This window comes from Fusarium mangiferae (assembly GCF_900044065.1).
Source record: "Fusarium mangiferae strain MRC7560 genome assembly, contig: FMAN_scaffold005, whole genome shotgun sequence".
In the NCBI taxonomy this organism is placed as follows: domain Eukaryota; kingdom Fungi; phylum Ascomycota; class Sordariomycetes; order Hypocreales; family Nectriaceae; genus Fusarium; species Fusarium mangiferae.
This window is the reverse complement of record NW_024573925.1, coordinates 1,629,118-1,650,530: the sequence shown is the minus strand read 5'-3', so window position 1 is coordinate 1,650,530 and position 21,413 is coordinate 1,629,118. Positions and strand designations below refer to the sequence as shown.

Genomic DNA, 21,413 nt, shown 5'->3' with positions numbered 1-21,413 from the left:
CGTTCCGTGTACCTTGCTGGGAAATACTTTACGTACAAGTTAAAAGTTGTAACGGCGCTGCCTCTAGTAAGAAACGCTCAAGAGAGAGCGGCCTCCTCGCGCAAAACAAGAGCGTCGAGTGATCTCCAAGTGAAGCTCAACAAACTCCTGGTCTCAGACATCGCCTCCGTCTGGATGCTATGTTGCCTCCGATCAAATGTTGTACAGCTCAAATGTGAAATGAAGTTGTGAGCCGATAGGCCTCCGGTGGAATAAACCTAAACCTTGTATATGCATATAATAAATAATTACCTCGGTGAGGTCGTATGGTGTCGTGATTGAGGAAAGAAGGGGTCGTCAAGTCCATGCATTATGTGGTTCGATGGAGAAGCGTGGTCAAGTTGCTCAACCTTGTCATACTGTCCTAACTGGGGCTGTAACTCGTTCTATGAGAAACGCCGCTGGACACCCTGGCCAGCCATAACTTGCTGGTTTGGCATAGGTGCTGCCATGCCATAAGGGTTAATCTGAGGGTTGAAAGGCTCAACAACCTGGGACAAAAAGGCACTGTGTATCCCCTGCTGCTGAGTAACTGGGCAGTCCTTGTGGGCAAGAAGAAGCGTCTTCAAATTGACGACCTCTTCCCTAAGTTGTGTTATCTGCGCCGTCAAGGCGTCGTTCTCAGTACTGAACATTTCGACCTTGGTCTGTAAGTTGGCCAACCATTGCTTCTTTCGCTGGCGGCATTTAAGAGCAGCGACACTGTACAGATATTAGTGACAAATAATAAATGATACTATCACATGCATACCGGTTGCGTTCAAGGAAGTTCTTGCGTTTCTCCTCGTCAGTCATCTTGGACTTAGAACCACCATCTTCAAACTTCATCTTAGTTTCGTCATCAGACATATCCATATCCATAGACATGGAATTATTAGTCTTGGACTTCTTATTAGCAGGAGTCTTTGCGGGAGGCTCATCCGCCTTCCTGCGACCGTTCGTCGCGGAGGGGTTCTTCTTGCCCCGGCCACGGGTGTTAGGTCGTGTCTGTTCACTTTCATCCGACATCATGCTTCCTTCGCTCATACCGCGAGCTGAGCCAATAGAGCCGCCGTTAACACTGGACATTTGAGGTGAGGTATTCATATTCTGAGGCGCGACAGGGGCAGGATGGGCGTGACCAGGTGCACCTGACGTCACAGCGAATTGGTTCGCGTTTTGAGCTCCGTTTCGACCCTGGGCTAGCATAAAGAGGCCGTTGGCAGCGTCGTTATCGTGAGGGTCGAAGGGCCCGGACGCGGGCTTCGCTTCGGATTTATTGGTTGAAGCACCGTTGGGCATTTCTTGGGGTTGGGAAGTGACAGAAGGCTGTTGGGGTTGCTGTGCTTGGGAAGTTTGCTGGGCTTGAGGACGTGGAGCAGTGCCGTTTTGATCACGTTTTGCCGCAGCACTCATCGCAGTGCGATGGAAATCGAGAGTGCTAGGTGTTGCTCCGCCACTAGCAAGCTGAGCGAAGAGTGCTTGGGAGTTAGGGCTGGGAGCAGGGAACATAGAACCACTGCCACCTGGTGTCAAACCCGTCCTCAAGGAGGATTCGTTAGGAGTAGGAAATCCGCCACGAAGGTGATGTGTATCGCCAAAATAATCATTAGCGGGACCAGAAAGCATTGCCGGACTCAGAGGACCAGTACGTAAGGAGCCTCCTCCCCAATTGAATGGTGTCGCGTTGCTACCAGGCAGAAGAGAGGACGGTGATGTCAATGCAGCAACTGAAGGTAGTTTTGTTCCCCCTGGTGTCTCTGGAGCGCCCCCGAAGGACTGCTCAAATGGATTGGGCTCCAGACTGAGAGATCCGCCGGCCTGAACCGCGAAGTAGTCGGGGGTGTTGCCTTGCTGTTGACCAGGTCGAGGAGGAGGGGCAAGAGGTTTGGCTTGTTCGGCATTGGCAGCCTCTAATTTCACGGGAGGATCGGCTGCCTTCGTGTCGGTCGTAGTTTCTGCGACAAGACAGGATGTAAGCAAGCGTTGCAATCAATCGAATGAAGGGGCCTTGGTTTGACGATGACGGATGACAAGAGATGGAGAAGAAAAGCGATGACGGAAGTGGACAGAGGTGAGGATAGAGAGGGATGATCGATGCCGATGACAAGCATACGTCATGCGACAGGATAGGGTAAGGCACAAGGCATGTAGGTGTAAAGTCGACGTTATAATAAACGAGAGTAGGGGAAATTGAAGAACATACCAGGCCGAGCAGGAGAGCTGTTAGATTGCTTGGGGGACTTCGACTCACCTCCAGCAGAGGCTTCAGTTGTAGTCCCCATGATGACGATGATGTATTATATCTGGGGCTGGCAGGTTGAACAGTGCTGGCTGGATTGGAAGTGTGGGGTGGGTGGCAGTAGAGCAGCAAAGATGGAAGAAGACAAAAAAGTCAAATGAGGTCAGAGGCGAAGAAGAACAGAATAGCAACGCGGCAGCCGTCTGAGACTCTACTATAGGACGGCACGGTTTTAAGAGTTGGACCAGGGGCGATGGCCGCTTTTCGACAAGTCAATAGCGCAGACAGCGCACAGCATACGCTCTGAAACCTCTTCAACCAAGGGAATGCGTCCTAAAACCTCGAGCGTGTGAAAGGGATATTTGCTTATACTCGGCACTCGGCGTCAACGAGGCAGAAGCAAGAGTGAAGCAAGAGTGAAGAGGCGCGCGCGTGTCTCTTCTGTGGACAGAGACAGATGATGTACTAAGCGAAGGATTGGTTAAGAAAGGGGATAAGGATAAACAGGCGCGAAAGGCGTTCGTGGTGGAGTTGAGGCTCGTGCCTCTCGAAGCAAAACACACACAAAAAAAAGGATACGATAGATTTGCGCCGTGTTTCGAGGGAGCGACAAAGCGGGCGTTGCTTTGCTTGCGGGATTGCGTCGTTGGACGAGGATTGTGAAAGGATTAGATTGAGAAAAGACGTCAGAGATGACGTTGTTGGCAGCGAGGAAAAGAAGGCGCAGAAAAAAAAAAGACGGCGGCGGCTGGGCTCCTGAAAGCAACTCAAGAAGGCCTGGGGGGGCGAAAAAATAAGGGAAAGGACTTGACTGAGGGGAACACTAAGCCGGCTGACAAAACCGACAGGCACTGGCCTCGCACCTGGATACTGGATACACCCTAGGCATCCTGCTTCACACTGTAGGCACTGTATTTGACTGCATCGTTCGATCCTCCCCTCCAAAAAGGTCCGGGGAACCAACCAGACGAGTGCGTTTTGGGCGAATCACTTCAGTTGAGTTGCAAGGGGGAAGGGGGGGCAACGTTTCACTGATTAAGAAACGCAGCATTGAATCTGTAAACAGAAGTGCCATAGAAAGAACCCAGAGAAAGAAAATCGATCGTGATGGCCGAGCATCATCCCACGAATCGGTGATTACAGCTTAATGCCGCCGAGCTCTCTCCGCATCATGTGGTTAAGCCATAAGTTATAATGGTCTTCGACAGGTAAGTTGTCTTTGTTTCTCCTCATGGCTTGCAAATGTCGGCAAAACAATCCTTTAAACAGACTCAACGTTGGAAGTTGTAATTGACTAGCACATACTTTTTCCAAGGATCCAAATGGGTCCAAATCATAAAATGAGATAACCAGCTTTCAATGCTGCCACTGTGCGGATGCCAGATATGCTAGCATTTTCTCTGTCTCCACACCCCATTTCCAGCAGGAGCCAGTATGAAGCAAGTGGGGACTTGGACCGGAGCATCACCGTCATTCCCACTTCATCCAATCCAATTGGCGCACCTTTCTGTGATGACGCAAGGAGTGGCCTCGTCAAGCTCATCTTGACAACAGCAATAATTCCTTCACCACCCTCAATCTTGGAAACCTCGCGACTGGATCCGTTTTCAGTTCCCTGACTAAACCCGAATACTGTCTTGATATCTTACGGAGTAGATTGATTAGAATTAAGCTGAGATTGGATACCAGAGCCAAGCTTGACGCCCCATGCTCTATGCTGCTGGTTGAAAAGCTCCGTGCTCCTCTCTGTGTTCCAGTCTGGGGGCACGCTCCACGCTCCCGAGTCCCGCCCCTCGTCTGGCCTTTCATTCTGGAAACCAAGGTTCCAAAGTCACGTTTCTGTATCAGACTCTTTGCTCTTGGCTGGTACTAACCCCACGAGTCTCTCATTTCTGCAACTTTCTACTTCATGAGTACACACATACTTCAAAACCCCTCCCAGCTTTCATGGATTTATAAGTCGGAGGCGTCGTTGAGGGATCGACGTTGGTTGCAACACACCCCCTGAACTCTACTACACACACCTAACTCGCGAAGAGGAACTGACTGTCGCGAGCCTCTTCTGATCAGACGCGCTCTTGTTCATGTCCTTGTCTATCTCGATCAGCACCCAGCTTACAGGACCATTGTCTTTCATCCGCTCTGAAGCAAAGCCCCTTACTTTTTGCCAGGGGCGAATTAGCAATAAGGAACCTGGACATCCAGATCGACACACTGAAGCTTTCACCTGGCGACGTTCCACCTTAGAAATCAAGGCTGTACGCTAATGGCATGACCCCCTGGACTGGGTTGGGTCCTCAATTCACTCTGGCCACTCACAAGCAATATCGCATTGTGTTCGCGCACGAGTGTGCGTTGTCTTGTGAAATCGGCTGTGTCCAGTGGTATCCTCGCATCACGTCGAACTCTGATGGCGTTCGAGTTTTCGGGGACATGCAAGAATTACCTTCGGCATTATTGTGAGGGGTACGTGAGTGAGTGAACTCTTGGCTGGTGATAGGCTTCAACAAGACAAGAGCAGGCGTGATAACAAACCCCATCATGCAAATCTGGCGGACTGAGGAGAAGGAAGAAGATACACTGTGTCACCTTAAAATCTGACATGCCCGAGGACAAAACACTGTGTCAGGAACTCGTACTGCAGTTATTCAGGCGCCATATGACTTGTCCATGACGTCAGCTCTTTCAGCCAGTCACAACTTAGATATGCGAGTTATCAGATACTCAACGGCCTCGTTCCTACCAGTGCAAAACAACAGGCACTGAGCACCTGCTTTGTCAATAAGCTGGATCACTCACTTATGTACTTCTACAGACTTCCCCACGGTCTGATTCGATAACAGTATATATGTTGGTCTGTTCCCTACTCACCCGCAATCAGAACATCATGTTGAATATATTATGGAATGCTGCGCAAGCCTCCGTTGCCGTTCATTTTCAGTTGAACCCCCTCCCATTCTTTCAAGGCTGGTCGTTCTAAGACCTGGATTTCGTTGAAGCCTGGCGGTCGGGTACTACCTTGCATTTCTCGACACCTATTTCCAAGTTTTTCCACAATCTCCAACACTAATAAAGCCCCAGCGGCCTGCATAAGCTAGCACTGGCACCGATGCGCCAACCGGGGTCAAAGAAACGACGGAGCAGAATAGCATGTACTTACTTCTCGTTCTCTACTGGCCTGCAATGCTGGTAGAGGCAACGAACAGACAAGACAGTTTTGTTTTGCATATACAACGGGAATACCATCATGTCTTCATGCAATTCATCAGCCCACGCAAGGGCCAGGGACAAACTTGTAAGTGTTGAGTTATGACGCAAACCCGGCCTATGAGTTCCCTCAAATAGAATTGCAGATATCCAAGGCAGCCCCGTCACCTCAGAAATTTGAAACTGGTCCAGTAATTGATATTGTGTATCTCAAAATGGATTTGTAGCTCTAACCAAGATTCCGGTAAAGATTGAGGCTGGAATCTCTGGGTATCCAGCAGAGCCGCTTCCACAACTCTAATTTGATGCCCCATGCCCTAGCATGACGTTTAAGTGGACTCGGCCGAGCCAAGTACCAACCATTTCAGTAACATAACAGCATCTCCTGCTTCGCCAACTCTCGAGGTCTTCGTCTCAGATCAACGTAGCTTCGCGAATTGTCGTTTACCTAAAAACTATACACCTACGAGCGATGTGGTCATGGAGTGAATGTTCCATCGTCACGCTCTGCCCCATGAGACCGTCAGGTACTGAGTCTACTGACCGCCCTTGCAGTAACTCCGGTTCACAAAGCGATCGACGTTTTGGTGATAATCGAGATCTGGGTGGACTGTTGAGATATGATCGAGATTGGGCCTTGCATTCAATGTTGGGGGTTGTCTTCTAGTTGCCAAGCCTCATAGGTATGTTGCTTAACATACATACGACGTCCATATATGGTAGCTATGCTGTGATTCTGATGTATAACAGCCGTCACGATATAGCACAACAGCGCGAATTTCATACAGATTTATCTGCTGTCCTAGGATGAATGGGAGGTTTTTTCTACCTACCTACCTAACCTTAGCTTGATCCAATACCTTCGACCCTGGTTATCTGACATATACAATGAGTTGGTTACCCTACATAATGACTTTCCAATCTGAATTAGCAACCATGAGGTAGGAGACAGAAGACAGGCGGGAGACAAAATAGCTGCTATATTATTGATTGGCTTCAACCTAATGGTTTAATATATTGCCCGCCGTTAAGTTGTGCTTTCTCGGGCATCTTTATTATGAAGTAAGATGCAAAGACATCCTCTTACATCCTTTGTGGATTGCAATACAGCACACAATTCTGGGACTCAGGTGCAAAGGCCGATCGATGAGCAATGAGAACAGTGTTCCCTACGATACTGGCTTACAAGATACAGAGTTGATTGTTCAATACATATTTTAACTAAGGGGTACAGGCAGTCACAATGTATATGTAGTTAGATTTGCATATACAGTGGCAGGCAAAGAACACACTGCCGAGACGGTTATGACATGTTGTCTTGAAACATTAGTAGATGGAGCTTCAGTGGTAGGACTGAGGTACGCCACGCCCTTATTCTCGGGTTGTTTCCTACCACAATTCACACCAGCTGCTCCCCATTAGTCAACTCAGCCATAACCATCAACTCGCTGGGTCCTCCAAATAACAACCTCGTCATACCACGCCGAGCCCAAGACAACACATTCGCCATCAATATCCACGCAGACACTAGTACCAGCTATTTTCCCAATATCCGTGGAGCTAGAGGGATGCACCGACAGCCCCCTATCAGTGGCCCATGAGGCATCATTGCTGCCAACGACACCATAAAGCACGAGCTACCATACAGTTTTAACCTGAATATGAGAATAAATCGCAGCAAGATTGTATAATCAGAGTACAAACAAAATTGCGACCAGAAACGTCTGTTCCCCGTCTCCATCGCAGCCTTGGCTGAATCATTATATCCACCTAACACAACAAAGTATGTCCGACTTTACGGCCCTTCCGCAACATGATACAAACCAACAGCTTGAAATCCTCTGTTACACTCGGGAAAATGTGAAAATAAGTTAGCCACCAGCACATGGGAACACTAGGAAGATCCTCCTCCTAATGGGCACAATCATAATACCTCAATGGATGTCCATGATTTGATGATACCTGATCTCACCACATTGTAACCATTTCAAGCATCTCACGAAAACTTTCGCTGAGTGGTCAAGGCGACTAATATTAGCGATTACGACCACTCGATTCATCAGGCATTTACGTGGATGCATGGATTAATTACTTTCAACGGCCAACCTCTGACGAAATCGCGTCCAACATCACCCTTTTTTTTACCTCCGTTAAATGCCGTCCACCGACTATACCCATCAAAATCGCAGAAGAGGCTGTCTTACAGGACAGGTTCATGCCATGAATGGTGTTTACCACCCGTCGTTGCCACCAGTGTTTTGGTTGCTGTAGCCATCACCACCTCCCTCAGCACCAGCGTTGGACCATCCACCGTCCCCGTCACCAGCAACGCCAAACCCGTCAGCCTCATCGACAGGAGGGACCTTGCATCGAACTTTGGTGTGGCCGTACTCCTGACAGTTGGAGCACTGAACTTTAGTCCCTGGACACTGGTCAGTCACAATTATGACAATAAGCAACGCAAGCAACTCACAATCCTTCGGCTCAGGGCACTCCTTGCTGAAGTGTCCTTGCTTCTCACAGTTGCGGCAAGTCACAGTCGACATGTCGCGAGGTTGGTCACAGTCTTTCGAGATATGGCCCTCCTGACCACAGTTGCGGCAAGCACGGCTGCCACCACCTTGAGGACAATCTTTGGCAAAGTGACCCACTACAATAGTTAGAACAATGCCAGTGAAAAGGTATCATATAGACTGACTTTCGTTGCACTTGCGGCATTCGACATTGGCGGGATTGGGCGGCTCCTCACAGTCAGCAGCCCGATGACCAGATTTGCTAGTGCTGTCAGTTCACAGTTCCAGATTCTTTGTTCAAAGCTTACCCGCAATTCTTGCAAGCATTCTTGTCCACACGGGGCTCCGGACCTAATGGATTAATATCATGTTCAATTGATGGACTATCAATAGGTTGACTCACAGTCTCTGACGCGGTGGCCATCCGCACCGCAGTTGAAGCAAGAGATCTTGACCACATCAGTACGTTCCGTCTTCTCCTGAGTACAAAACTTGGAGATATGTCCAAGTTCCTTGCAGTTCAGGCAAAGAGGAACACCTCGATCCACGACTTCGCCAGCATCGTCCAAACGAGAGAGAAGCTCATCCCGACTCTTGGGCCATCCTTCCAGCTCGCGAGGACGATCTGCCTGCTCGACAAAGCGATAAGAAATGGTGTATTTCTTGTCGATATGGCCCTGCAAATCCATGTTGGTGAACACTTGGACGAGAGTTCGCTCAGTCGGAATGAGCCAGAGGCCAATGCCTTGATCGATCAGGGCTTCCTGGAGCTGGCGGTAGGTGATGTCACCATCCACGGCCTTTATGTACTCCTGTACCGCCTCCTTCGCGTCGTCAACATCTCGGTCAATGACGGCCTGTTTGATCTTGTTCCAGGCGTCATCGGCGCTGACATCAGCAATGTGGTCGCGGTTGATCTTGCGAGGCTTTTCGCAATTCTTGCGCATGTGGCCTGGACGTATGAGCCTAGAGTATCACGCAGCAATGGGTGGAACTGACCTTCATCACCACAGTTCTCACAGATCATGGGGGGCTTATCGGGACAATCCTTGATCATATGACCAGGCTGCTTACAGAAGCGGCAGGTCATCTCCTGAGGGTTGGGACACTCGGCACGGCGGTGACTGAACTTGTTAGATGATATGGTCCCCCAGAAAGTTGGTTCTTACCCAGTCTCGCCACAGCCGAAACACTTGTCATCACCAGCGGGCTGTTCGCCTGCAAAATCATTGGCATCGTCAAAACCATTGTTCCCGAAGCCAGCGTTATTGGTGGATGCGTTCCTATAAAGGTCAATATATCGAGTTCCAGAAAAACACAAGCGAGAGCACATACGCAGCTTGGCCACCACTGGTCCAGTTCTCTTGCTCAAAAGTGTTCGGATCGGCCGATCCACCCTGGTCGTTGTCCCAGTCCGACATGATGGAAGTAGATCGTCGGTTCGAGTCTAAACGCGGTTGCTACTATATGTGAGCAGAGATGAAATGAGTGTTTATTAACGGCAAATGAAGAAGGGAATGAAGTAGTAAAGGCTCCCTGGCTTCCGAGAAGGGAGAAAATATGTTATGAGATGAGAAGGAGAACGCGGGAAAGTGGCAGACGTGTACTGCGAAACGTGGAATAGCCAAAGCCAAGCAGCAGAACTTCTCACGGCGGTTCCACGACAACAGGGAATTTCGATGAATAGAAGACATATGAGATGAGATAAAAAGCCGAGCTTTTACATACCTTGAGGATTGAGTATTGCCTGACTACTACCAACAGAAGTGTTGACCGGCAAAGACAACAGCAAGTTGTTTCTCCGCACGAGGGCTCTCGGAGTTGAAAAGAGTAGAAATAAAGCAGAGCCTTATCTTAGAGATGACTCTCAAAGGCAAGCGTAAGGATCCTGTACCTTCTTGTGCCAATGAGGGATGTTGAGGAATGCGAGTGTGGTTAAGGAAGGAGAAGATGAAGAGAAGAGGAAGAGAAGAAGGAGGAGATAAAGAAATTTAAGAAAGAGCAGGATGGAAGGAGGCAGTGAATCACTGTTGCCTGGGGCAAGAATTTATTAGAAACACATATGCGTTTGTTTATCCCACGATTTGGTGAAATCAAGAAGGAGAGATAAAATATAACGGCCACTGACAGCTGCACAGCACTGGCAATCACTTGGCTGCAGTAAAGGCATCAAAGCACCGGAATATTGCAGACCTTGAAATACGATAGACTATCGATACGAGAATACCTTGAAAGAGAAGCGGAAAGAAGAGCATTGCGATGATGATAATATAAGATTCTCTTGTCAATATAACATTACCTAGTAAGGTAGTTAGATCCTACTCGCAATGCCTGTCACTCATATGGTTTATAGAAACCGAGTGAGATTTAGAGAAAAACCAGCGACGCACAAACACCAATCGACTGATACTACTAAAGGAGAGTCGAGTTGCCTTCTTGCTGTTCTAATATGAAATTAAAAGCTAGAAATCAAGACATTGTCACACCCAGATTGTGTAACACGAGATCAAATCAAGTTGTATAGTCAACCAACAAGTCGTCACCAACGACCTGGATAGGTACTGTACGGGACCGAAAAATATATCTCAGAATGCTTCGAATATCTACGAAAGATCAGGTGAGAATTGCGCTGTATCAAAATTGTTGTGCAACACCAATCAGTCACTTTAAGCCTCACAATTTCGAAAGGGATAACTTCATAAGCACTCCAACGTTTATACCCCAGAAAAAGACTCCCCGCAATTCCACAATCAATGGGAGGTCACGAAGGCTGCAGGCCATAAACTGAGGGCCGGGATCGCGGCTTCCATGCCCGTGCCATCCGCTCACGAGATTGAGCCTAAGAGCACAAGTGATAGGCAACCTATGGTAATGGCGCATATCGAAACCAAACAGCAATCGTACTGTTCGGGATTGGTCCGACATCGCCCACCGCCCGTTCCCGACCCGTACTGCAATATCTACGGTAGGTGGTTCCGAGCCGTTGTCTCCCCACCTGGCTCGGATTACCAATGATCATATGTCAGGTACCTAAGGTGTCGTACCCATTGCTCAAGACAGTTCAGGTACCTAAATTGAAGTGCGGAAGAAAAGAAGAGCTCGAAACCAACAGGGATGAAAGGCCAAGTCGTATGGTTTGACAGGTAACTCTTAGCCATCCAAAGAACACAAATTTCTTGCATCTCCGGGAAATGCAAACGGAAACACCAAACACCAATTCTTAGAGGTTACTTCGTTATCAACTTATCAGCGACAACTGATTGTGACTGCATGATTGCAAAGCCATTCCCAATATGATGGGCTCTCATAGTAACAATTTAATTCGGCAGAAGTACTCGGCGTCTCCGCAGTCGGAATAAGGGCCCTTCGAAGAAGCCAAAAGCCCCCCGCCGTGGAAAAGCAGAAAAATGACCCCGCAACTCTAATATCAGATGCAGTACCGTTCATCTGAATAGTCAGCCCACACGGTACAACCCCCCGTATGCTAGGGCATGTTGCACAGTTCATATTGGCTGTGCACGGTACTACCGTTCTTTGACTAATCCAGACACCACGGACCGCCGAGTCAAAAAGTCTGGGTCTAACATCACCTTGAAGATCTTAAAAACGGCCTGTCCCTCAATCTTCCCCTACTTCTTGTTCCCATCTACCTCGTTGATTTTGCCTTTCTGCTGTCTATTCACTCGCCATGGCGCCCGCGACCCTCATGATTGATCCCAGTGACGACTTCGTCATGCCTGTCACGAAGTCTGTCCAATCCTCGCCACCCAAGCGAACCCTTCTTTTGGCGCCTCCTTCTCTTGCCTCCAATTCCGACGCCCTCACATCTGTCCTCGCCGATTATGATCGCTCCTTCACCGATCTTCAGATGCTTGACCGTCTCTCCTTGGGATTGGTCACGTTACCTCCTTCCACCTACGACCTCGTCTTGGTCCTATCCGATGCCTCTTCGATGCTGGGCGAATCCCTCGCCTTGATGAACCGAACTGTCCTTGGTCCTGTCGCCGAGTCCCTCAAGCCTAGCGGTCGCCTACAGTCTCAAGATGGCAACAGCCTGGAGGAGTCCACTTTGTCAAAGGAAGCGGTTTTGGCCGGGTTGATATCATCGCGGGGTGGTTTTGAGAAACCCGACTACGGTGAGAATGACGGAGCCATTACTCTGAAGTTTGGCAAGAAGAAATCCCAGCCCGGTCCTCTCGCAGATGGCTCTGTTCCTCTGAACCTGAAGAGGAAGCCTACTGAGGCGAAACCGGAACCAGCGGTCCCCGCCGGCGTCGGCTTCATCGATCTTGAAGACGATCTTGAGGACGACGATCTAATTGATGAGGATACTCTCATGACTGAAGCGGATCTCGCGAGACCTATCAGTATCCGTAGGTAACCCCTGCAAATGCTTTCATAGTCGAATGCGATCCTGACAACATACTAGCTGCCGAATGTCAACCCAAGGCTGGCAAACGTCGTCGGGCCTGCAAGGACTGCACATGTGGTCTGGCCGAACGTCTTGCTGCCGAAGACGCCGACAAACGCGCAACCGCTGACAAGAAACTCGAGAGCATTAAGCTGGCAACAGACGACCTGGCTGAGATCGACTTCACCGTGCAAGGTAAGGTCGGCTCATGCGGCAACTGTTCTCTTGGCGACGCTTTCCGTTGTGACGGATGTCCTTATATTGGCCTTCCTCCCTTCAAACCAGGTGAAGAAGTTCGCCTGCTCAATAACGATGTGCAACTCTAAACTTTGACTTTTACAATCTTTCTTTTTTTATGGGCAACGATGGCGCAGCACTGCAGGCGTAAATATCAGCTTTACTTGATAGGTGGATTGTTTATTTTGGAACACGGAGCACGATGCACAGGCTGCAAGTCACACAATGATCTCGGGGCAAGGTTTCACGGGAGGGCTCAGATCTAGATATGGAGTTTGTCGGCGTAGGATTACCAACTTAGATGATGACAAAATTGATTCGATTCGCGATATAAATGAGGAAAACGCCAGACCTCCCATTTGTGACAACCAACCACTTTATGCAAAAGAACCAGGGCGCCAGCTGTGTTATACAACCAAAGGAACCTTATCCAGGTGGAAACAAGGCCCATTCATGACTTTGGCTTTCCATTATTCGACGTACTTGGTGACAAACTTTTCGCTACTGTCATGATTCGCTGGAAACCTAGCACTGTTGCTGGTTCCCGGTGTTGTTACATGCAAATCGTCCAGTTCGCTTTCATCAAAAGCCGCCGACTCAAGATCACCAGGTTGCGATTTGGCTCGGTGGCCGTTGGATCGGCTGGAAAGATCATGATCAGCCAAAGCAGAATAGGCAGCACCCCTGCGACGTTCACGCCAGATCCAGTATCCCCAAACGATGACACCAATGATGACGATGACCAGAACAATTTCGCCAGACTTGTAGTATGCTGCCCACTTGGCCTCGTCCAACTGCTTTTGGTGTTCCTCGTCGGCGGTCTTAGTACTGTTCTTGGCATCGCCAACGCTAGTCTTTGGCCCCTTCTCGCCATCAATGCGACTGTCAGCAGGGTCGCCACCCACTCTGCTGATATCAACGCCCATGAAGCGATCCAGCATATCTCGACTTCGTCGTGGAAGGTCGAAAGGGACCATGTGGGAAGAGTTATAGACAAGAACATATGTCAAGTTCCGGGCCTCTTGCCAGAAACCAGCTGTCTCGTCCTCAAAAGTCCAGTCACGCCGCGGGGCCCAGTTACCTGGTGTTACTTCGAAACCCTTCCCACCGTTCCACTCCATCTTGCTAATCATGTTTTCGGTTCCAATGTGGTTGCAAATGAGATCTTCAGCTCCAGAGAAGAGCATGATAGGAACTTCCTTAAGGAGAGCGGGCAGGAGATCAACCGAAGGTTTAGACTTCCTTGCGTTGAAGGCACCTCCAACAGCACCGTTACACTCGGTCCAGCCGACAGATTTCTTAATACCATCGACATGAAGGGCTTTCGTAACCTCCGGCTTTCTCAGGTAAGGAGTTAGGTGCACCAGATCCGGAGGCCAGTTCATGCCACAGCTAGGGTATGAATCTTTCAGTCGTACATCATACATGTTGACGCATGCATTATCGCCGTCACCGTTCTTGGTTAGTCTGAGCATGTTTGACAAGATAGCTTCGCATTCGCCGTAGTCAACATGGCCAACATCCGAGGCCATCATTCTTTGACAATTGCGCAGATCGCCTTGCAGTTGCTTGTGCTCGTCGGAGTCCTTCTTGATCAGACCCTTCTGAATGGCAAATGTAATGTAAGCCGGATACTGTTCGATTGGGTCAATCCATCCATTGCCGATCAATAGTCCTTTCAGGTTCCATGCGGTTGCAGGATTCTTCATATTGCGATCGAGGATAGCCCTGGCGATGTATGGGATATGCTGTCCGGCGTAAGACTCGCCTGCGATGTATATCTGCGTTGTTCTTAGCAAATTGAAAAGCCCAAAAGGAAGAGTTTGCTCACATCATCGCGATCGTACTGGGGAAAGAGAGCGAACCACTTCTCAAGAAATTTGACAAATTGATCCGCCATTTCCTTAAGTTCGTGTATATAGTTATTGGTGTCGACCGAGCTGAAGCCGGTGCCTACAGGGTTATCGACGAACAGCAGGTTGGCGAATTCGTTCCACGAGCCATTGTTGTAGACCAGATGGTCTTGATCCTTGAGCCGATAGGGGCCAATTTCCATCATGGACCCATCTTCTGAACTGCAGCCTGGTCCACCATTGATCCAAATAACAGTCCGTTGTCTATCGGCGATATGTTGGTTCTCAAAATGCCAAAAGAACAAGTTCCCGTGCGTATCTGGGGTGACTTCGATATGACTGAAAGGCACGCGGATGCGTCAGTAAGCCTGGAGCAAAGGGAGGAAACAGTTTGTCTAACCCAGCGTGCATCTTGACATCGGGCCCATCGGTGGGTAACCCCGGAAGGTCGCGAACATAGTAGTCGGCAGCTGCAGCTTTTGTTGCGGTCGCATCGCCTACAGCGATGGCTAGAGTTGGTGCGAGACAGAAGGAGACCAGGGCGGCCCATCGTCTCGGGGACGGAATCATGAATTTGAGAACCATGATGAAGTTGCGGACGCAGGACGCCGCGGGTAATGTTAAAAGAACACAGAAAGGAAGGGCGGTTACTTATAAGACGACGGAATGTGAAGATTAAAAAGACAAAGAATTGGAGGTCCTCCTCGTCGACGACATGGAAAGCAATAAGAGTTGTTGTTGGAATGAAGGTGCCTTGGTTGATAAAGGGACAATCCAGCCAGTAGTTGGGACCTTTGTTAGTCCAGGAGAGATGAGGTGGCCCCTCGGGACCCCGGACGGGCTCTAGTGGGGGCGATGCTGTAGCTTCCGTACTGTCGCTGGTCGCAACTGTGGCTTGGCGCATTAATTCTGGTTGCAGTGGATGAGGTAGGGAGGTAATTCCTCCGGGCAAGGGTCCACTGGGCATTTGCCTCTAATCTGGACTACCTACTCCTGTGGCATCCATAGGTACCACGCATTTTCTTCTTCTTTTTATTTTGTTTTACTCCGACGCATACCCTTCAACTTCTTTATGCCGGTTCGTGTTGGCCGGCGTGTTCATGTTTGTCTTTTTAATATCGTGGCGCTGTCAACTTTGCTCCTACTGGTAGTCAGTAAGAAATAGCTTCGTGGACGTCGGACATAACAGCACCAATAAAGTGACACAGTACTAACGTCAGTAAACGGTATGCATTATCAGTAAATCAACTGCATGCCCTCCAATGATCGATCACCACTGGCTTGCTCTGTTGTTTTCATTCCCCGACATTCTTCTACATTTATGGTCAAGTTCGAAATCAATAAGAAGTAGCGATATTCAATATTGGAAAGGCGAGAGGAATGGATTAAAAATCTTGGTGCATCTACAGAATACAGATGATCACTATTGCTTCAGGCTACCTACCTATGAACTAACTTTCAAGCTAGTAGACAGATGGATAAGGTCCCTTAGGTAGGGAGTTTCAAAACCCCCTCCAACTAAACCAACCAGATTCTCCACCACATTCACTTTTGTAAAGTCTCATATTCACGGTACAACTCTGAACGTTATTCAATATCAGAAAACATCGATCAATAGCCTAAGCTTTTAGTATTTACCACCATCATTTGCCTAGTGTACGCGCCACTGACCTTTGCTCAGAATTGCTCCCTCACCAGAGAACAAAGAAGAAATGGCAGCCTCTGGGAAGACTTTTATTGTTGAGCATCTCGACCCAGAGCTGGGCCCTTGGTCCGAACTCGAATATCTGGCCATTGCACGCGAGACACAAGCGACTCATGGTTCTTTCATCCTCTCCAGTTTGCCTTCTGCGTTCCAGGTTCCAACAGACCTGGCCAGCAACCCCGCCTTCACTGCCGAGCAGCGTGGTGTTGAGGAACTCTACGCCGCCAACAAGTCGCGAGTTTGCCTGCTAGATCCATCAGCCACCAAGGATCTCTCTCCTGAGGATGGTGAGAACTTTGATGCCTTCTTGTTTGGAGGCATTCTCGGTACGTAAAAAGCATGAGGAACGGCAGGCGTACTGTTACTAACGTTTCATGTTTGTGTGAAAGGCGACGATCCTCCCCGAGGTTTGTGGCTCTCACAACATATTGTCTTTTGATGCATTTTGACCAGAGATCTTAGACCGTACGTCAGAGCTTCGAAAGAAGGGCTTTGAAGGTCGCAGACTCGGCCCCAAGCAGATGACAACAGATACGGCCGTCCGGGTCACTCGTATTGTTGTTCAAGACAAGGGTTCGTTATCCGCCTATTAGGCCCCTGTAGCTCGGAAGCTTATGATAGACACCAGTGCCACTTGATCAGGTGCCCTATCTGGACTTCCCTGAGCTCAAATTCAACGAACACGAGAGCACTGAGATGCCATTCCGATATGTACAAGGTGAAGACGGCAAGCCTATCATGCCCAAGGTTTGTGGACCCGTTTAACCATACTCATCAGAACCTAACAGTCTACTCTAGGGCATGGTCGAATTGATCCAAAAAGATGCTGACAAGGCCGTGGATGATCTCTTTTAAACATATCAAAATAAACCATACTATCCACTGTCTAAACCCAGTTGCTGGATATAAGACTTGACTATTCTTTGCCGTCGCCAGAGGCTACCTAAACATCGCTTCGACGAGTATCATTCTTCATAACAATGCAGTTGTACTGTCAACTCTATACTTGTATAATGAATTGCTAGCCAGATAAATATGTTTACATGCGGGTGAAGATAGCAATAAGACTCAATATCCAGCCTATGAACCACGTGCATCACTGTTGGACAGTTTTGAGTTTTCGCAGTTCACAATCACCTAACGGTCCCAGGCTCTTCCTGCTCCTGCCTGCTACCTAATAGTTCTCAAATACATAATAGTTCATCAGTTCTTTGCTCGCTTCCAAAAGTGCCCGTTTACAGCAAACACCTTTATGTGGGCGATGGCTTTGCGCCATAACGGTCTGTTTTGACAAATTGAACTAATGAAGAACAGATCAAACACAAAAATAATCTGATACAATTGCCAGGTTCTATGGCAAGGTTGTTGGATGGTGTCAAGTTCCTTCTGAACCGTTCTCAGGCTCTGCTCGGTTCAAGCGAGTGAGATAGTTAGGTCTTCCTTGACGAAAATGTCAATGCATATAAGCGGAGATGCAACAAACGCGATTGTTTTATTGTCACTTCAGACTACCAACCTGCCTTGATACGCCGGCAAATTCCTAACAGATCCAAGTGGCTCAATACTAATACTAAACTGAGAGCATGATTCTATTTGCCGGTTCCAAATCTAGATCATTGCTCGATGTGCGATTTCCTCAATGGCGACGGCTCTTCTCGCAAAGTGTGACTCGAAAGTCCCCAGACCCGCTGCGCATTCTCTTCTGCGGATCCGATGAGTTCAGTTGCGCATCTCTGAAAGCTCTCTACGAAGAGCATCGTCACAATAAGAACCTTGTAGAGTCGTTGGATGTTATGGTTTTGCCACCACGACGCATGGGAAGAGGTTTCAAAACACTGAGAGAAGGTATGCCAAATCTATGAGAACACCACGATGTTGAACTTATATATCGATTTAGTACCTTGTAAGTTACTGGCAGAAAACTTGAGATTGAATATTCACCAGCGCAAGACCTTCACAGGATGGGATGTAAGTTTGCGTGCTTCCTGCTGAGCACTTCCTGGGAACTCTGTGGCTAAAAACAGTAGCTCCCTAAAGGAACAAATCTTGTGATAGCAGTGTCCTTCGGACTATTCGTCCCGCCCAGGATCTTAACTTCGGCCAAATACGGTGGACTCAACGTGCATCCTTCTCTGCTACCTGAGTAAGTCTCATGACGCATGCTTCCGCCAGATACCTAAACAAAAGTAGTCTTCGTGGGCCTGCTCCGATCCACCATGCGATTCTCCAAGGATATGACTACACGGGAATCTCATTGCAAACACTAGACCACAGAATCTTCGATCATGGGACTATCCTGTCTCAAACCTCTCGTCCCGGAATATCGATACCTCCAGGCTGTACCGTCCAAGAACTGACGAGCCTCCTAGCACCAATTGGAGCGCAAATGTTAATTCAAGGTCTGCGGGATGGAGTCTATGTGCCACTTCGCCAGAATACAGGATGGAGAGCAGAAGAGCTGAGCGACGAGCAGCTCGTACACGCGCCCAAGCTCACAAAGGCTGATGGACGTATAAAATGGACTCAGTGGACAGGGGACGACATTGTGCGAAGGATACGAGTTCTTGGGTCTGTATGGACTCATGCTGTCAACAAGAAGGGTGATAAAAAGCGGTTGATTCTCCAAGATGTCGAGACCATATCCTCAAAGGATATCGGGAACCATGGAGCAAAAGTCCGCCTCCTTGAAGACACTGGGGTTGTCTTGGAGAATCTGGTTTGGGATCAAGGCGATGGAAGCTGTGCCATACGCACTCTGGACGATAGCGTAATTCGCGTGAAGAAGATTAAGGAGGAAGGGAAGTCGCAACGTGATGCAATGGCAGGACTGAGGGGCTACATCGCTGATGACTAAACCTAAGCCTATGCTTTGAGATCTATTATGTTTATCAACATTTAAGTCCGGCTTTTTGTCGTGTCATGAGGAAAGGTATGGTCATATCATGGTAGCATAAGTCGTTGAGTTTTCTCCGCCTATCCACTGTGTATGGTACGTAGAGGGTATTGTCCAACTCCTAGTTCCTGTCCAACCACTATATCAAGTCTCAACGACTCATGCAAGTCTTGTCCGAATCCATTCTGCCCATTTGCAAAGATCTTCCATATATTCTAGCAGCTTTCCCAAGTCTGCCCGCGTGAGTTCTTTGCCCTTCATTCTATTATCATCACCACGAGGAATGACATTCTCCTCGACGACTTCCACAATTCCGTCCTCGAGTACCTTTAAGGTAATATTGGCAGTGGAATCTCGGAATGGGAAGACAACTTGAAGATGTGGAATCGGATGAACCCACAGGGTAACGTCAAGCTTGACCTCCGGTGCAGCAGAGGCATGATCGTCAGTCACGGAAGCTGAGTTCATAAACTCAGCCAGCTCATCTCTGGTAGTTAAATTGGATTTCGGCACCGGCGATGCGTTGTTTCCTTGTTTGGGTGATCTCTCAACTTCGTTCGTCTGTGATCCAAAGCTGTTCTCTAGCAAAGTTGCGACAAAAGCATACTGTCGAAGCAGGGGGAGCATTTCGATGAGTTGCTGAGGATGAGAGAATGGAATTTCAGTCACCACTTGTGAATATATTTGCTTGTAGATATACAATGTGTTCTGATGAGGCTTAACGATAGCTTCCTGATCTTGGTTATAAATGCGGACATCACGGCTGCGAGAGATCGCCCGGAGCTCGCTAGGGTCCTGAGCACTTCCAGGGGGGATAGGGAAGAAAAGACTGTCAAAGGTTGGTGAGTACCCAAACAATGGGTTTGCGTTAACATTGGCGTATGAGTGCAGCCGGAGCCATTCGTTCTGGGGCAGGATGACAGGAGGGTCAAATGTGGCGACGAACATGACCTGTGGCACCCTGGCGGTTGAGAGATCTGGCTGGAGCATTTCCATGCTAGCATCCTTGTTTTCTTCTGAGTGCGGAAGCACGACGTTATCAGGTTCCTGCCAGTCTAGATTGGGACGCTTAGGGTCCATCGAGGGCTCTGCCTTCACAACATCTTTAGAGATCCAGTCCTCGGAGACTCGAACAGGCATGTGTCCCATGCCTCCTGTTGAAGCACACCCAATAAGAAGAGACCAGACCGGTTCATGAGAAGAAGCGAATGAAGCCAACTTGGTGTTGGTTGGCTGTACGAGGCGAAGGGCCTTCCAGTACTGGAGTGCGAGGCCCACTCGGTCTTTTGAATGCATAACGGGGTAGCCATGTCGCGTGCACATCGCCATGGTAGACAGTTCACTGTCCGACTTGCCACCCATTCCGGGTTCATCACGAAGCCGACCAACATCCCATTTGTGAAGCCTTTCTAAGCTCACATAAATACCAGCCAATGCCTCATGACAGTCGAGCCCAGGAATGATGCTAAGCTTATCAAGGACGGCTAGTCGCTCAAGATTGGCCGCAAACTTGTCAAGAGTTTTTGTCAGTGGGCTCTGGTTGGGGAGAAGTTGCAAGTCCCTCAAGAGAATCTCGCTCGCTCTGGTGACATGGTCGGTAACTGAACGAGCAGATTCCGGGAAGGCCAGGGATATATTCTCGACAATATTATTGTGCAGGGTGATTTCCAGCTGAATGGCTGAGCCCGCTATCACAAGAGTTCTTTGCTTTCGGCCGTCAGGTGCTGTATGATCCTCCGAAAGGCAGTCAAGTCCTATTCGCTGCGCCAGGCGCTCCAATCCTGCTTCGCCCACAAGTCCCTTCTTCTGCTGCACTGAATTAGCAACACGGCCGATCACATAGGGAACAATACGATTACATCCAAGGTGGCTATGATCGTTTCCAGGCGCTTCAACTTATCATCCTCACTCGCCAGAGCACCCAAAGAGCCCAGTCCACCAACACCGACATTATCGAGACCCATATCGAGCCCACTAGGAATTCCAAGGGCGCCCATTGCGGCAGCTGTGGAAGGGCTGTCGAAGTTGAGAGGAGCGCTGGAGGCGTGCGCCATCAAGGTTGATGCGGCGGGCGACTTCTTGAATTGTTGAGGGGATGATCGTGGCCCCCTGGGCGAAAAGACAACATGGGCGGGATTGGAGAAGGGAGTTGATACAGGAGGAGTCGCGGCGGCGAGTTGCGAGGGGGTCCGGCCCTGTTGCGAAGCATGCTTTGCGGCTGTTGGTGTCGCCATCGCGAAAGTGATGATGCCCTCTCGTGAGGGCGCGAATAGAGTTGTATCTCTTATGTGAGGAGGATGTGAAATGCGGCGTGTCAACAGGAAAGTCACACTC

The 21,413-nt window shown here is 49.0% G+C and overlaps 7 protein-coding genes across 7 annotated transcripts; 3 read left to right on the top strand and 4 right to left on the bottom strand.

Annotated features, from left to right (window-relative positions):
* Positions 1 to 425: 425 nt before the first annotated feature.
* Positions 426 to 2,303, bottom strand: FMAN_07487 (uncharacterized protein; the record flags this gene model as incomplete). Its single annotated transcript, XM_041831116.1, has 3 exons — positions 426 to 741; positions 791 to 1,976; positions 2,225 to 2,303. The coding sequence occupies 3 exons, from the start codon at positions 2,301 to 2,303 to the stop codon at positions 426 to 428; spliced, it is 1,581 nt and encodes a 526-aa protein (XP_041681712.1).
* Positions 2,304 to 7,698: 5,395 nt separating this feature from the next.
* On the bottom strand, positions 7,699 to 9,401 carry FMAN_07486 (uncharacterized protein; the record flags this gene model as incomplete). Its single annotated transcript, XM_041831115.1, has 8 exons — positions 7,699 to 7,889; positions 7,941 to 8,117; positions 8,166 to 8,242; positions 8,289 to 8,331; positions 8,384 to 8,932; positions 8,980 to 9,104; positions 9,150 to 9,263; positions 9,316 to 9,401. The coding sequence occupies 8 exons, from the start codon at positions 9,399 to 9,401 to the stop codon at positions 7,699 to 7,701; spliced, it is 1,362 nt and encodes a 453-aa protein (XP_041681711.1).
* Positions 9,402 to 11,668: 2,267 nt separating this feature from the next.
* Positions 11,669 to 12,717, top strand: FMAN_07485 (putative Fe-S cluster assembly protein DRE2; the record flags this gene model as incomplete). Its single annotated transcript, XM_041831114.1, has 2 exons — positions 11,669 to 12,353; positions 12,410 to 12,717. The coding sequence occupies 2 exons, from the start codon at positions 11,669 to 11,671 to the stop codon at positions 12,715 to 12,717; spliced, it is 993 nt and encodes a 330-aa protein (XP_041681710.1).
* A 381-nt stretch (positions 12,718 to 13,098) lies between these two features.
* Positions 13,099 to 15,066, bottom strand: FMAN_07484 (uncharacterized protein; the record flags this gene model as incomplete). Its single annotated transcript, XM_041831113.1, has 3 exons — positions 13,099 to 14,409; positions 14,460 to 14,820; positions 14,882 to 15,066. 3 exons carry the CDS (start codon positions 15,064 to 15,066, stop codon positions 13,099 to 13,101), a joined length of 1,857 nt encoding a protein of 618 aa, XP_041681709.1.
* A 1,127-nt stretch (positions 15,067 to 16,193) lies between these two features.
* FMAN_07483 (putative DUF431 domain protein) lies at positions 16,194 to 17,041 on the top strand (the record flags this gene model as incomplete). The annotated part of the gene is made up of 5 exons (XM_041831112.1): positions 16,194 to 16,512; positions 16,576 to 16,593; positions 16,649 to 16,759; positions 16,815 to 16,933; positions 16,985 to 17,041. 5 exons carry the CDS (start codon positions 16,194 to 16,196, stop codon positions 17,039 to 17,041), a joined length of 624 nt encoding a protein of 207 aa, XP_041681708.1.
* Positions 17,042 to 17,769: 728 nt separating this feature from the next.
* Positions 17,770 to 19,040, top strand: FMAN_07482 (uncharacterized protein; the record flags this gene model as incomplete). The annotated part of the gene is made up of 4 exons (XM_041831111.1): positions 17,770 to 18,031; positions 18,084 to 18,154; positions 18,214 to 18,329; positions 18,377 to 19,040. 4 exons carry the CDS (start codon positions 17,770 to 17,772, stop codon positions 19,038 to 19,040), a joined length of 1,113 nt encoding a protein of 370 aa, XP_041681707.1.
* A 198-nt stretch (positions 19,041 to 19,238) lies between these two features.
* FMAN_07481 (uncharacterized protein) lies at positions 19,239 to 21,313 on the bottom strand (the record flags this gene model as incomplete). The annotated part of the gene is made up of 2 exons (XM_041831110.1): positions 19,239 to 20,888; positions 20,939 to 21,313. The coding sequence occupies 2 exons, from the start codon at positions 21,311 to 21,313 to the stop codon at positions 19,239 to 19,241; spliced, it is 2,025 nt and encodes a 674-aa protein (XP_041681706.1).
* Positions 21,314 to 21,413: the final 100 nt, after the last annotated feature.